The 13469-nt window shown below is 47.7% G+C and overlaps 1 protein-coding gene across 2 annotated transcripts in view; it reads right to left on the minus strand.

Moving 5' to 3' along the window:
- DOCK2 (dedicator of cytokinesis 2) overlaps positions 1 to 13469 on the minus strand; it is a 1232183-nt gene that overhangs the window by 1025365 nt on the left and 193349 nt on the right. For both annotated transcript variants that reach the window (XM_040442815.1, XM_040442808.1), the window contains exon 6: positions 11969 to 12117. In XM_040442815.1, coding sequence (XP_040298749.1) covers positions 11969 to 12117 — 149 coding nt within the window. The remainder of the gene's footprint in view (positions 1 to 11968; positions 12118 to 13469) is intronic.

Genomic DNA, 13469 nt, shown 5'->3' on the forward strand with positions numbered 1-13469 from the left:
TGCTCGAGTTGGACCAGTTTCCTATCGCTTAAGATTACCTTCTTCTCTCCGGATACATCCCGTGTTCCACGTTTCACTCCTCAAAAAAGCTATTTTCAACCGCTACTCCAGATCACAACAGCTACCTCCTCCTGTTCTTGTTGATGGACAAAATGAGTTTGAAGTCTCCAAGATTCTTGATTCCAGAAGACAGGGCCGTGGCCTTCGGTATCTGGTTCATTGGAAGGGGTATCCTGTCACAGACCGCTCCTGGGTTCCAGCCAAAGATCTGCATGCCCCTTCTCTTATACGAGACTTCCATACCTCGTTTCCCACTAAGCCCCGCTAGGCCCCCGGAGGGGTCCATTGGGGAGGGGGCCCTGTCATGACCCGGGTTGTATTCGAACCGGGATCTTCCTGGTCTCTTAAACCATAGCCTTACCTGTTGTGCTACAGAAGAGATCTAGACTTTGGGAATGTCCTTACTGTGTTCAACACTACATCATACTCTCTAGCTCCACCTGCTGCCAGCTGTGGACAATTCTCAATCTGGACAGCCTTTAAATAGGAAGTGAGGACATCACTCAGTGCCCGTTTATTTGGATTTCTTCCCTGGGTGTTTTGACTTCAGTGATCTTCCTTGTATTGAACTCCTGCCTGATATCCCGACTATTCTACAGCCTGCTGATTTTGTACCTTGCCGCCAGATCGTGAATGACCTTAGCCTGCCTGACTCTTCTCCGGATTTTGATTGTGAACTATTTGCCTGACGACGCTTTGCCTGGATCTCAAGCACACTACTTCCACTTCGGACACTACCTTTTACAGGTACCTTACAGTGATATAGAGGGGTGTGATATACTTATAATATTCTTTCTAACAGAAATTATATTATAGTGTATTTGTATTGTGCAGCAGTTGTGTGCGGTTCTACTGCGATACCGCAGCTAGATAGAGGGACAAACGATATTGGAGTAACTAATTGCAACCGGTGTGATATACCTGTTGCCCCCCCAAAAAAACTGTTTGCGGGCTGCGATATATCTTCTTCCACAAAATCCTGACTGAGGGGTGCTATATACCCGTTTCTACCAAATACTGATTGAGGGGTGCTATATACCAGGTTTCCGCCAAATACTGATTGAGGGGTGCCATATATCTTCTTCCACAAAATACTGATTGAGGGGTGCTATTGCTATATACCTTTTCCCACCAAATACTGATTGAGGGGTGCTATATACCAGGTTTCCGCCAAATACTGATTGAGGGGTGCCATATATCTTCTTCCACAAAATACTGATTGAGGGGTGCTATTGCTATATACCTTTTCCCACCAAATACTGATTGAGGGCTGCTATTTACCTTCTTCCACAAGCACTGCTCTTCCCTATGGACTTAGGCAGAGGGTCACTTAGAAAATGACAGGCAGAGGAAGAGGCAGGTGCACCAGGCCGGATCCTAAGTGGGAAGTTGAAGAAGGCGCATGCGATAGCCTCAAAGGGCGCACCAGAGTTGGTTGAGTGGCTCACTCAGCCTTCCGCTTCTGCACCCTCATCCTCTGTATCTGCACCCTCCTCCATCACCGAGCCTAGTGGGTGCTCCAAAAAGCCACACTCCCGGCGCTCCAAGTCCTGCCTGTTCTCCTTCTCCTCCTATTTGTCCTCCACTCCACCTTCCACCATGCCGTCGGCGCGTTCATCTGGCACAAGGCAGGATTCCGTGGCTTAAATGTTCGAGCATAAAAAAAACGATGACGCTGGATAATCCTCTTGCCCAATGGCTGACCGCTGGCTTGTCGGAACTGCTAGCCCACCGACTATTACCATATAAATTGGTGGACTCGGAGGTCTTTAGAAAATTTGTGGCCATTAGCACACTGCAATGGAAGGTCCCCAGAAGGAAATATTTCTCCCAGAAGGGCATCCCTGAACTATATGGCCATGTTCAGCGGCAAGTTAATATATCTCTGGCAAACAGTGTCGGTGCAAAGATACATCTGACCAAAGACACGTGGTCAAGCAAACACGGGCGGGAGGGTATATAAAACTTTTACTGCCCACTGGGTGAACCTTCTGACGGCCGTCAAGCATGTAACCCGTGTGGATTTGGTGTTACCGCCACAGATTGCATGCAGGCCTGCCTCTTATTCTCCTACTCCATCCTCCATCTCTTCCTCGGCTGACTCCTCCTTTTCCACTGCTACCGCCTCTTCTGCTGCACCCCCCAAGCTCCCCAGAACCTATTCGACGTGCCAGGTGAGATGTTGCCATGCTGTGCTGCGGCTGTTGTGCCTGGAAGCCAAAAGCCACACCGGTCCTGCACTTCTTTCAGCTCTGCGGTCACAGGACGATCAGTGGCTAACCCTGATCAATTTGACAGTTGGTAAAGTAGTGTGCGACAATGGTGCCAATCTGCTGAGCGCGCTGAAACAGGGCAAAATTACACACGTGCCATGCATGGCACATGTCCTGAACTTAGTTGTGCAGCGATTCGTTGCCAAATAGCCCAGGGTCCAGGACGTCTTGCAGCAGGCCAGAAAAATCTGACCATTTTAGAAGATCTTACACGGCCATGGCTCGCCTTGCTGACGGCGACACCCCTTGCCCATCAGACGTCTGATTTGTGCAGGGCCGGCGCTTCCATATAGGCAAGGGGGGCAATTGCCCCCAGGCCCCCGGGTCCTTAGGGGCCCCCCCCCGTGCCAGCCCGCAACTAACTATATTTTCGTAGGGGCAGCGGCGGCAGGACAGTCACACGGAGATGAGCGCTTTCATTGTGGAAGCGCTCATTTCCAGTCATCTGTATCGCCGTCCTCAGGACAGCGATACAGTGTCATGGATGGTGTTGCAGAAAACTAGAAGTCACAAATAAAGATCCGACTGACTTGATCCCAAACTAAGGAACATATGGGTGAGCCCTATAAAAGCCCTAGAGCTCTCCCTGACTGCTCAGCCCATGCAAAGATCTTTATGATAGAAAATTGCATGCCCTCGTACCTAGACTGAGTGACATCTGAAAACCCTATAATAGTGAGGGGACACGACCACCGGCTCCCTGCACTCAATACGGAGGGAGTCAGGGTCACCTAGAATCAAGCCAACGGGAAAACACAAATAAAGGAATAGACTTATCTGAGGAACCAGCAGTTGCAGCATCTAGCAGTGAGCACAATCCAGGAAGTAGTATAAACCGCAAAGTGAGGCAGTATGGGAGGGGATATAAAGGGAGGCAATCACTGCTAATAGATGACAGCTGGGAGAGGGAGAAGAGATGACAAAATGAAACGAAAGAACATCATGCAAGAGGTACTGAAGAACGTCTGTCAGAACTTCTCAGAGATCTGGCGGTGACATACAGATGGCTGTGCAGCAGGGCAAGGGAGGGAGAGGTGTGTCCCTTCCCCTTCCTCTGATAGGCTGCCGGCACTAGTAGAGGCACTTATTACTGGCACATTATTGGGGGCACTTATTACTGGCACATTGGGGGTACTTATTACAGGCACATTATTGGTGGGCACTATAGGGGCATCTACTGAGGTCACAAAGAAGGGGTATTTTATATGGGAGGCTCTGTACAGTGGCATTCTATACTGGGACACATTATAGTGGATACTATGGGGAAGGGGGGAGAGGAGTACTATGGGCTCATCCACAGGGGGCATTAAGAAGGGGTATTTTATACTTGAAAATTATGGGGGATACTGAGGACATCTACTGGGGCACTATATATGGAGCATTTTATACTGGTACATTATGGGGGTACTAGGAGAAAGGGGGAGAGGAGCACTATGGGGGCATTTACTGGGGGCACTATAGGGGTATTTTATACTGGCACATTATGGGGCACTATGGGGACATTAGCTCAACTGGGGGCAATACAAGGGGGTATTTTTTGCATCACATTATAAGGAGAATTATTTCTACTGGGAGGGGCATTATGGTGGGCTTTATTACTCCCCCATGGTATGACCCCCTAGTAGCAGCACCAGCCTCTCCCTGCTGCTATCCCTCTGCCCCTTCTCCAAATCCTTATTATGAAATCTATCTCACTTTGGTGCTCGATCATCACTATTTAGCTTCTATCCTTCTATTCCGTCAAAAGATCACAAATACTTTTTATGAGATAACCCCTTTAATACAAACAAAGCCAATGAAAGCCTAGTTAAAATTTGTTGCAAATGTTTAATGCGTTGTGTGTCAATAAACCTATATGTGAATCCTATGACAATAAATACTGTATATTCTTATGGGCTGCAGTTTTACCACAACAGTTACCATTGCTTTTTAATTTGTGTCACTATAGAGCATGTGGCTCCTACCCTTAAAGGGAACCTGTCACCTCCAAAAACCATCCCAAGCCGCCAGCAGTACCTGACAGTAGCCAGCATCGTGTTTCTGATGATAATTTTCTTCCTGAAGGCCGATGCGGCTAAAGCTCAGAAAACCTTCTTTTATCCCCTGCTGGCGTGCTTCTCTAGTCATGCTTGAAGTCAAGGGGGCAGTGGCCTCTTTGCTTCAAGTCAAGATAACCACGCCCCCTTCCCTGCCCCTTCGCTGTGACTGACAGCCGGCAGTTCGACAGGCTTTGCCGAACTCTCTGCATAAGCGCTGTCAGTCACAGCAAAGGGGCAGGGAAGGGGGCGTGGTTATCTTGACTTGAAGTAAGGAGGCCTCTGCCCCTTGACTTCAAGCATGACTAGAGAAGCACACCAGCAGGGGATAAAAGAAAGTTTCTGAGCTTTAGCCGCATCGGCCTTCAGGAAGAAAATTATCGTTGGAAACACGCTGCTGGCTACTGTCAGGTACTGCTGGCGGCTTGGGATGGTTTTGAGAGGTGACAGGTTCCCTTTAAGACTCCTTTGCAAGGGCGGACACAGGAGATAATTATCGGGAAGAGACCATTTTTTCCTTATAGTTTCCTGCAAGTCAAAAGAGTGAAAACTGCATGTACATGCAGCAGTCACCTTCACTGTATGGGAGCAAGCAGGGCTGGTGCCACCCAGGGCCGGTGCAAGGATTTTTGTCGAATCTACATTTTGGTGCCCCCCCCATATCATTTCACATTTCTGCCCCTCATGATTCATGTCCATTTCTTCTTTCCCCTCCCCCCATCATTTCACATTTCTGCCCCTCATGATTCATGTCCATTTCTTGCCTCCCCCCCATCATTTCACATTTCTGCCCCTCATGATTCATGTCCATTTCTTGCCCCCCCATCATTTCACATTTCTGCCCCTCATGATTCATGTCCATTTCTTGCCCCCCCCCCTATCATTTCACATTTCTACCCCTCATGATTCATGTCCATTTCTCGCTTCCCCCCATCATTTCACATTTCTGCCCCTCATGATTCATGTCCATTTCTTGCCCCCCCATGTGCTAATATCATAGTGCCATCCTCTCCCCCTGCCCCCTAATATGCCAGTATCAAGTGCCTCTCCTCCCCCCTCCATGTGCCAGTATCATGGCGCCAATAGCCCCCCACCCCGTGGCAGTAAAGTAACAGTCCATGTCAGCGATGCAAACCTCCATGTCAGCGATGCAAGCCTCTTCCGGCCTGTGTTCCGACCAGCCTCTAGTGTTGAAGATTTGGTGCTCGTGTTCTTATTTAGTCTGTCTTTCAGAAAAGATCAGAGGCAAGGCACTTACCCACACAGCTATGAGAGCTGTATAGCAAGTTACTTAAAAAATAATAATATGAGACTTATACTGTAGCTAATTTTGATACCTAGTGTACATCCATACACATGACAGCTGCCCCAGTACACTGTGTATGAATGTAGCAGAGCTGGGTGTGTTGGGGCAGCTGTCATGTGTATGGATGTACACTAAGTATCAAAGTTACCTACAGTAGAAGTCTTATATTTTATTATATTTTTTTTTAAGTAACTGGCTATACAGCTCTCATAGCTCTATGGGTACGTGCCTCTGGTGTGAAAGGTCGCGAGTTCGAATCCCAAACTTTTCTGAAAGACATGCTAAATGAGATTTAAATACACCAGGGTCTCGTAGCTCACAGTGTGTGTTTTTTGTGTGCGCGTCGCTCGCTCTGTGACTGAGACTGTGAGGGCCGGGGGGCGGCCAGGCTGCGTGGCAAGCAGGCTCAGCGGGGCAAGTTTAAGTTGGCAAGTTAATTGCTTGCCGCCCCCCCTTCTCTGCGCCCTCAAGCAGCCGCTTGGGCTGCCTTATGATAGAGCCGGCCCTGGTGCCATCCATAAGCAAAGTAGGCCACCGCGTAGAGCGCACTCTTGCTGGGGGCCTACTTTGCTTAAGGGTGGCGCTTGCGCCGGCCCTGCATGTAAATCCTCCTCCTCTCCTCAGCAGTACACATGTATAGACGAGCTCACTGCTTTCTGTTCTCTAGAGGCCCCGCCCCTTCCTATGACGTCACGCCTCCCGGAATAACATGACCAGTGAAGGAGTGAGGGGTAAGTGACCGGAAATCCTGTCCTGGGTACTGGACCTGTGACTACAACCCCCATCATGCTTCAGGACCAAACATTATAGGGTTAAACAGAAGGGGAGAATAGAGGGAGAGCAGTGTGTATGTGCAGGCAGCAGGAGGAGAAATGTGTGTGTGTGCAGGCATCAGGGAGAGCAGTGTGTGTGTGTGTGTGTGTGTGTGTGTGAAGGCCGCAGGGGGAGCAGTGTGTATGTGCAGGCAGCGGGGGGAGCAGTGTGTGTGCAGGCAGCGGGGGGAGCAGTGTGTGTGCAGGCAGCAGAGGGAGCAGTGTGTGTGTGCAGGAAGCAGAGGGAGCAGTGTGTGTGTGCAGGCAGCAGAGGGAGCAGTGTGTGTGTGCAGGCAGCAGGGGGAGCAGTGTGTGTGTGTGCAGGCAGCAGGGGGAGCAGTGTGTGTGTGTGCAGGCAGCAGGGGGAGCAGTGTGTGTGTGCAGGCAGCGGGGGGAGCAGTGTGTGTGTGCAGGCAGCGGGGGGAGCAGTGTGTGTGTGCAGGCAGCGGGAGGAGCAGTGTGTGTGTGCAGGCAGCCGGGGGAGCAGTGTGTGTGCAGGCAACGGGGGGAGCAGTGTGTGTGTGCAGGCAGCGGTGGGAACAGTGTGTGTGTGCAGGCAGCAGGGGGAGCAGTGTGTGTGCAGGCAGCGGGGGGAGCAGTGTGTGTGCAGGCAGCGGGGGGAGCAGTGTGTGTGCAGGCAGCGGGGGGAGCAGTGTGTGTGCAGGCAGCGGGGGGAGCAGTGTGTGTGCAGGCAGCGGGGGAGCAGTGTGTGTGCAGGCAGCGGGGGGAGCAGTGTATGTGTGTGCAGTCAGCAGGGGGAGAAGTATATGTGTGTGCAGGTAGCAGGGGGAGCAGTGTATGTGTGTGCAGGTAGCAGGGGGAGCAGTGTGTGTGTGCACAGGCAGCAGGGAGAGCAGACAGCTTTCTCCCTGGACTCGGGGCGGCTGATGCTCCCGCGCTGTGCATGAGCATCAGCCACCCCAAGTCCAGGGAGAGAGCTGTGAAGTCACCGCCAGAGTCCAGATCCAGAGCACAGAGTGAGAGACGAGCTGTGGCAGGACACACGTTACTACAAGAACCGGGCGCGGGCACGGCGCCACTCACGTGACTACTGTGTGCATGGGGCCAGTCACGCTCCCACCCACAGGACTATCGGCACTGGGAGCCTCCAAAGTTCTCTGTGGCGCAGTCAGCGGCGCTACTTTTACTTTACAAGTTGCCTGTTGACTTTGGCTGGACTTCTGCCCACTGTGGCGTTGGGACCGTACACCAGTAAGTGCAGGCTGTCAGGGGTGGGTGTCATTGCCGGCCATAGGGATGCTACATCGGGCACAGCCTGGGAAGGTGGGCACGGTGCCATGTGCAGAGTTAGGGGAAGTTTCTATGTAGTCTCCTGGCTGGGCTCAGCCTCCTGGTGTATAGATAACTATATGTATACCTCTTCATCACTCATAGCCTCTAGTGCACATCAGCCGGTGTGTAAGTAACAGAGCGGTGCTGCTGTGCCATAGCCCGGGTGTAGTAAACAGGCACACATGGCACCCGGTCTGATCGGATGGTGAGCACATACCATGCATAGCACATGGGAGGCTGATGCCAGGGCTGAGGAGGACCAAGACCTGTGGACAGAGCAGTAGGTGAGGGCTCTGCAGGAAGTCGCCCCACACACTGCACGCAGCTGCCCCAGCAAGGAAGAAGAGGAAATCCCCATTCAATTCCGTAATTCCCTGCTACGTAGCGATCTTTGGCCCCGTGCAGCTTCAGTCTAAGGGCCTCCTTCTGCAGATTTTGCCACTTTTCCGCAGCAGAAATTTCAGGGCGGCTATGTAACGGGACTGCTGTAGAATATCTAAACTTAGGCTACTTTCACACTAGCGTTCAGAGCGGATCCGTCTGATGTTTCATCAGACGGATCAGCTCCTATAATGCAGACGTTTGCATCCGTTCAGAACGGATCCGTCTGCATTATAACTTAGAAAAATTTCTAAGTGTGAAAGTAGCCTGAGCGGATCCGTTCAGACTTTACATTGAAAGTCAATGGGGGACGGATCCGCTTGAAGATTGAGCCATATGGTGTCATCTTCAAGCGGATCCGTCCCCATTGACTTCCATTGTAAGTCTGGACGGATCCACTCGCCTCCGCAAGCAGCGTTCAGGTGTCCGCTCACTGAGCGGAGCGGAGGCTGAACGCTGGCAGACGGATGCATTCTCAGTGGATCCACCTCCACTGAGAATGCATTGGGGCCGGACGGCTGCGTTCGGTGCCGCTTGTGAGCCCCTTCAAACGGAGCTCACGAGCGGCCACCTGAACGCAGGTGTGAAAGCAGCCTTAGTTAGTCAAGTAAAATGTTGCATGCAACAATCCTTACACCAGCCCTGGGAACAAGTGATTGCTATAGTGATTGCTTGTGCTCATACCCATTTATTGTTTCTGGGCAGCAGATCTCTGTTTAGGCAGCATAATCTGCTGAATCAATGCTTTTGTGGTGCATGTGGTCCGCTGCTGACATCCTCCACTGTATGCATTTTTGCAGAGGATTGCCATTAGCAACGGATCACATGTGGAGGAATTGCTCCCCCAGTTATAAACACGCCACAGTTTTGGGGTTTTTTGAGCATTTCCTCCCATTTAAGCCACTTTATTTCAGTTTTTTTTTTTGCATAATCTGCTGCACAGAAATGGTGATTTAGGTTACCACACCAGCAATGCCTTCACCCAGTGATCAAGTGCTTCTTTATAAAATGATTGGCAGCACCCCTAGACAGGGCAATTATTAGAAAGGAGCACTCTAGGAACACACCTTTCCAATAATTGCCTTGATCATTGGCCTGTGTAAAGGGGCCTTAAAAGTGATCATAGCACCATGGCTTGAATTGTAGTCGAAGTCCAGTATTTAAATGGTGCATCAAGCTTTAGAGAGTCATGAAATCTAATTTATTACAGTGGGCTTGAACTGTTTCTAACTAGTGATGAGCGACAGGGGCAATATTTGAATTTGTGATATTTTGTGAATATTTGGGCAAATAAATTTGTCATAAATTCGCGAATTCGCCATTATTTTCTTGATTGCGAAAATCGGCAATGTAATATGCGCGTATTGCGCCCGTAATGCAGGCATGGGTCACTTTTGCTACATTTTTCAAGCTGCTAGAAGTTTCCTAAGACTGGAGAAAATGGTTGGCACGGCAGAACATTACAATACCTTTATATGCAGATAGAGTGCTCCAATAGATTTGCGATTGTGCAAATCGGCAATTAATGATGTGCATATTTTGGCACAATACGTGCAACTTCACATTTAAGCAGGTCTGACTACATATTACTGATTGGTGCACTAAGTATTGTTGTGAACTTGTGACATCACAGCACTATGTATGTAGCATGCATATATGGACAGCAGAACCTATCAGCTACACTATATCACGATCTAACCTACACTGACTATTATATATATATAAGCTAACTAACTAACTATCTAATGTAATTAAACAGTAAAGCACGGAGCACAGCTATGACACTTCTGCCTCTCTCAGAACTACAAAAAACTGCAGAAAATGGCTGCTGGGGAGCATCATATACAGTTGCAAGAAAAAGTATGTGAACCCTTTGGAATTATATGGATTTCTGCACAAATTGGTCATAAAATGTGATCTGATCTTCATCTAAGTCACAACAATAGACAATCACAGTCTGTTTAAACTAATAACACACAAATAATTAAATGTTACCATGTTTTTATTGAACACACCATGTAAACATTCCCAGTGCAGATGGAAAAAGTATGTGAAGCCCTGGATTTAATAACTGGTTGAACCTCCTTTGGTAGCAATAACTTCAACCAAACGTTTCCTGTAGTTGCAGATCAGACGTGCACAACGGTCAGGAGTAATTCTTGACCATTTCTCTTTACAGAACTGTTTCAGTTCAGCAATATTCTTGGGATGTCTGGTGTGAATCGCTTTCTTGAGGTCATGCCACAGCATCTCAATCGGGTTGAGGTCAGGACTCTGACTGGGCCACTCCAGAAGGTGTATTTTCTTCTGTTTAAGCCATTCTGTTGTTGATTTACTTCTATGCTTTGGGTCGTTGTCCTGTTGCAACTCCCATCTTCTGTTGAGCTTCAGCTGGTGGACAGATGGCCTTAAGTTCTCCTGCAAAATGTCTTGATAAACTTGGGAATTCATTTTTCCTTCGATGATAGCAATCCGTCCAGGCCCTGACACAGCAAAGCAGCCCCAAACCATGATGCCCCCACCACCATACTTCACAGTTGGGATGAGGTTTTGATGTTGGTGTGCTGTGCCTCTTTTTCTCCACACATAGTGTTGTCTGTTTCTTCCAAACAACTCAACTTTGGTTTCATCTGTCCACAGAATATTTTGCCAGTACTGCTGTGGAACATCCAGGTGCTCTTGTGCAAACTGCAAACGTGCAGCAATGTTTTTTTGGGACAGCAGTGGCTTCTTATGTGGTATCCTCCCATGTAATCCATTCTTGTTTAGTGTTTTACGTATCGTAGATTTGCTAAGAGGGATGTTAGCATATGCCAGAGACTTTTGTAGGTCCTAAGCGGACACTCTAGGATTCTTCTTCACCTCATTGAGCAGTCTGCGCCGTGCTCTTGCAGTCATCTTTACAGGACGGCCACTCCTAGGGAGAGTAGCAGCAGTGCTGAACTTTCTCCATTTATAGACAATTTGTCTTACCGTGGACTGATGAACAGCAAGGCTTTTGGAGATACTTTTATAACCCTTTCCAGCTTTATGGAAGTCTACAGTTCTTAATCGTAGGTCTTCTGAGAGCTCTTTTGTGCGAGGCATCATTCACATCAGGCAATGCTTCTTGTGAAACGCGAACCCAGAACAGTTTTTTTATAGGGCAGGGCAGCTGTAACCAACACCTCCAATCTCGTCTCATTGATTGGACTCCAGTTGGCTGACACCTCACTCCAATTAGCTCTTGGAGATGTCATTAGTCTAGGGGTTCACATACTTTTTCCACCTGCACTGTGAATGTTTACATGGTGTGTTCAATAAAAACATGGTAACATTTAATGCTTTGTGTGTTATTAGTTTAAACAGACTGTCTATTGTTGTGACTTAGATGAAGATCAGATCACATTTTATAACCAATTTGTGCAGAAATCCATATAATTCCAAAGGGTTCACATACTTTTTCTTGCAACTGTATAGTAAGGGTTAGGCAAGTTTCCTATTGGTTGCTAGGGATGTTGCTAAGCTCAGACAAAGACATTGCAGCCTTCTCATTGGCCCACAAGCAAGAAGCAGGGAGGGATCATGGGTTCAGAAGAAAAAAAAATCTAGAATATTAGCGAATATGAATATATAGCACTATATTCTAAATCTACGTAAATTCTCGAAGTGACGGTATTCATGATTAAAATTCACTATTTTAATATTTGTCCCTAATACTATTTCTAACAGCATGGTTCTACAGTGTGTGAATTACAGCACATTATTACAGCCCTCTCTACACTGTGAATTCTAAATCTGAAGATAGACTAAAAGAAGAAAACTTACTTGTTGCCATAGTCAATTTTTGAAGTTACTTTTTGCTTAAGCTCTTTTAATTCATCCTTTGGCAAGGTACCAGAAAGGAGCTGTGATCGCCATTCCATCAAATCACACATCATTGACTGAACCTGCTGGAATTTTTCCTTTTTGCTTGACTGCAACCAGATAACACGCAAAGGTTAATGGTTTACTAATAACTCTACAGCACAAGAATGTTTTCTTAATACGAAAAATGTCTGTTGTCCAACATATGTCATATATCATTATGAGGTTGTAAAGCAAGATAGAAATTAGGAAACATCATAAGTATACTCATTTTACAGACACTAACAGAAGTTCAAGGATTAGTAAAATTCAACACCAATACATAACATGGGTTCATACACACTGTAAATGCACTCACACAAAAGAAAGTACAGTTTAAAGTGAACCTGTCAGATGATTTTTGCTGCCCTATCTGAGAGAAGCTAGACTCTGTGATGTTTATAGGGTTATGTGATTTGGAGCAGGAAAGACAGTGAGTCCTGATTACTGTATCTGCGTACAGTTGACAGCCTGCCGTGTACTCATACGGATACAATACAATGTCACTCACTGTCTGTGGGGGGAATAGGCAAATCTTGTCTTACTCTTACTCCGCCAAACATGGATACTGAAGAGAAATGTGACTCTATCTTGTCTTCTCTAAATATGTAAAGAATTGTTATAACATCTCACCCACACACTGTTTTACCTCCCCCACTGTGAGTTAGGTTTTCTTATCTGTCCCAGGACAGATTCTGAGAATCTCCCAGAACTAGAACAAACGTTCTTGTCTTATTCAGGGTCATTCGGCACAACTGCGTACATTCTTATATGTGACTGATTAAAATCGTTAATTTCTAACGATAATTTGTTTTCCCTTAGTCCTAACAGCAGCACAGATGGGGTTAACTGCCCCTGTGGACTGGTAGGACCGGCGGAATTTTTAATGAGCCCAAGAACCAATAAACGATCTTCAGCTCCCTGAAAGGGAGGAGATCACCCCCCAGCCCACCGTGTTTTTAACAAGCATAATGTATTTAGGGTGGGATATTTGTGTGCTGCTGTTAGGACTAAGGGAAAACAAATTATCGTTAGAAATTAACGATTCCCTTACGTCCTACAAGCAGCACAGATGGGGAGATAGCAAGAAGAATCCCCTAGGGAGGGTCCTCATGCCTGGCAGAACTAAGAACTGTCTGCCCAAAAGCCGAAAACTCTGCCATCCTAGCATCTATCCTATAATGGGAGATGAAGGTTGACTCAGAGCTCCAGGAGGCCGCCTTACAGATCAACTCTAAGGGGAGAAGTCTTCTCTCCGCAACAGAGGTGGAGACAGCCCTAGTAGAATGGGCTCTCACAAACTCCGGAGGATCTAGGGATTGGGAGACGAAAGCCTCCCTAATGGCCTCCTTAATACAGCGACTAATGGTAGCTTTAGACGCTTTATGGCCTTTAGACTTACCGGCAAACAGGATAAGGAGGT

The sequence above is a fragment of the Bufo bufo genome, chromosome 1 (genome assembly GCF_905171765.1).
Source record: "Bufo bufo chromosome 1, aBufBuf1.1, whole genome shotgun sequence".
Taxonomy (NCBI): domain Eukaryota; kingdom Metazoa; phylum Chordata; class Amphibia; order Anura; family Bufonidae; genus Bufo; species Bufo bufo.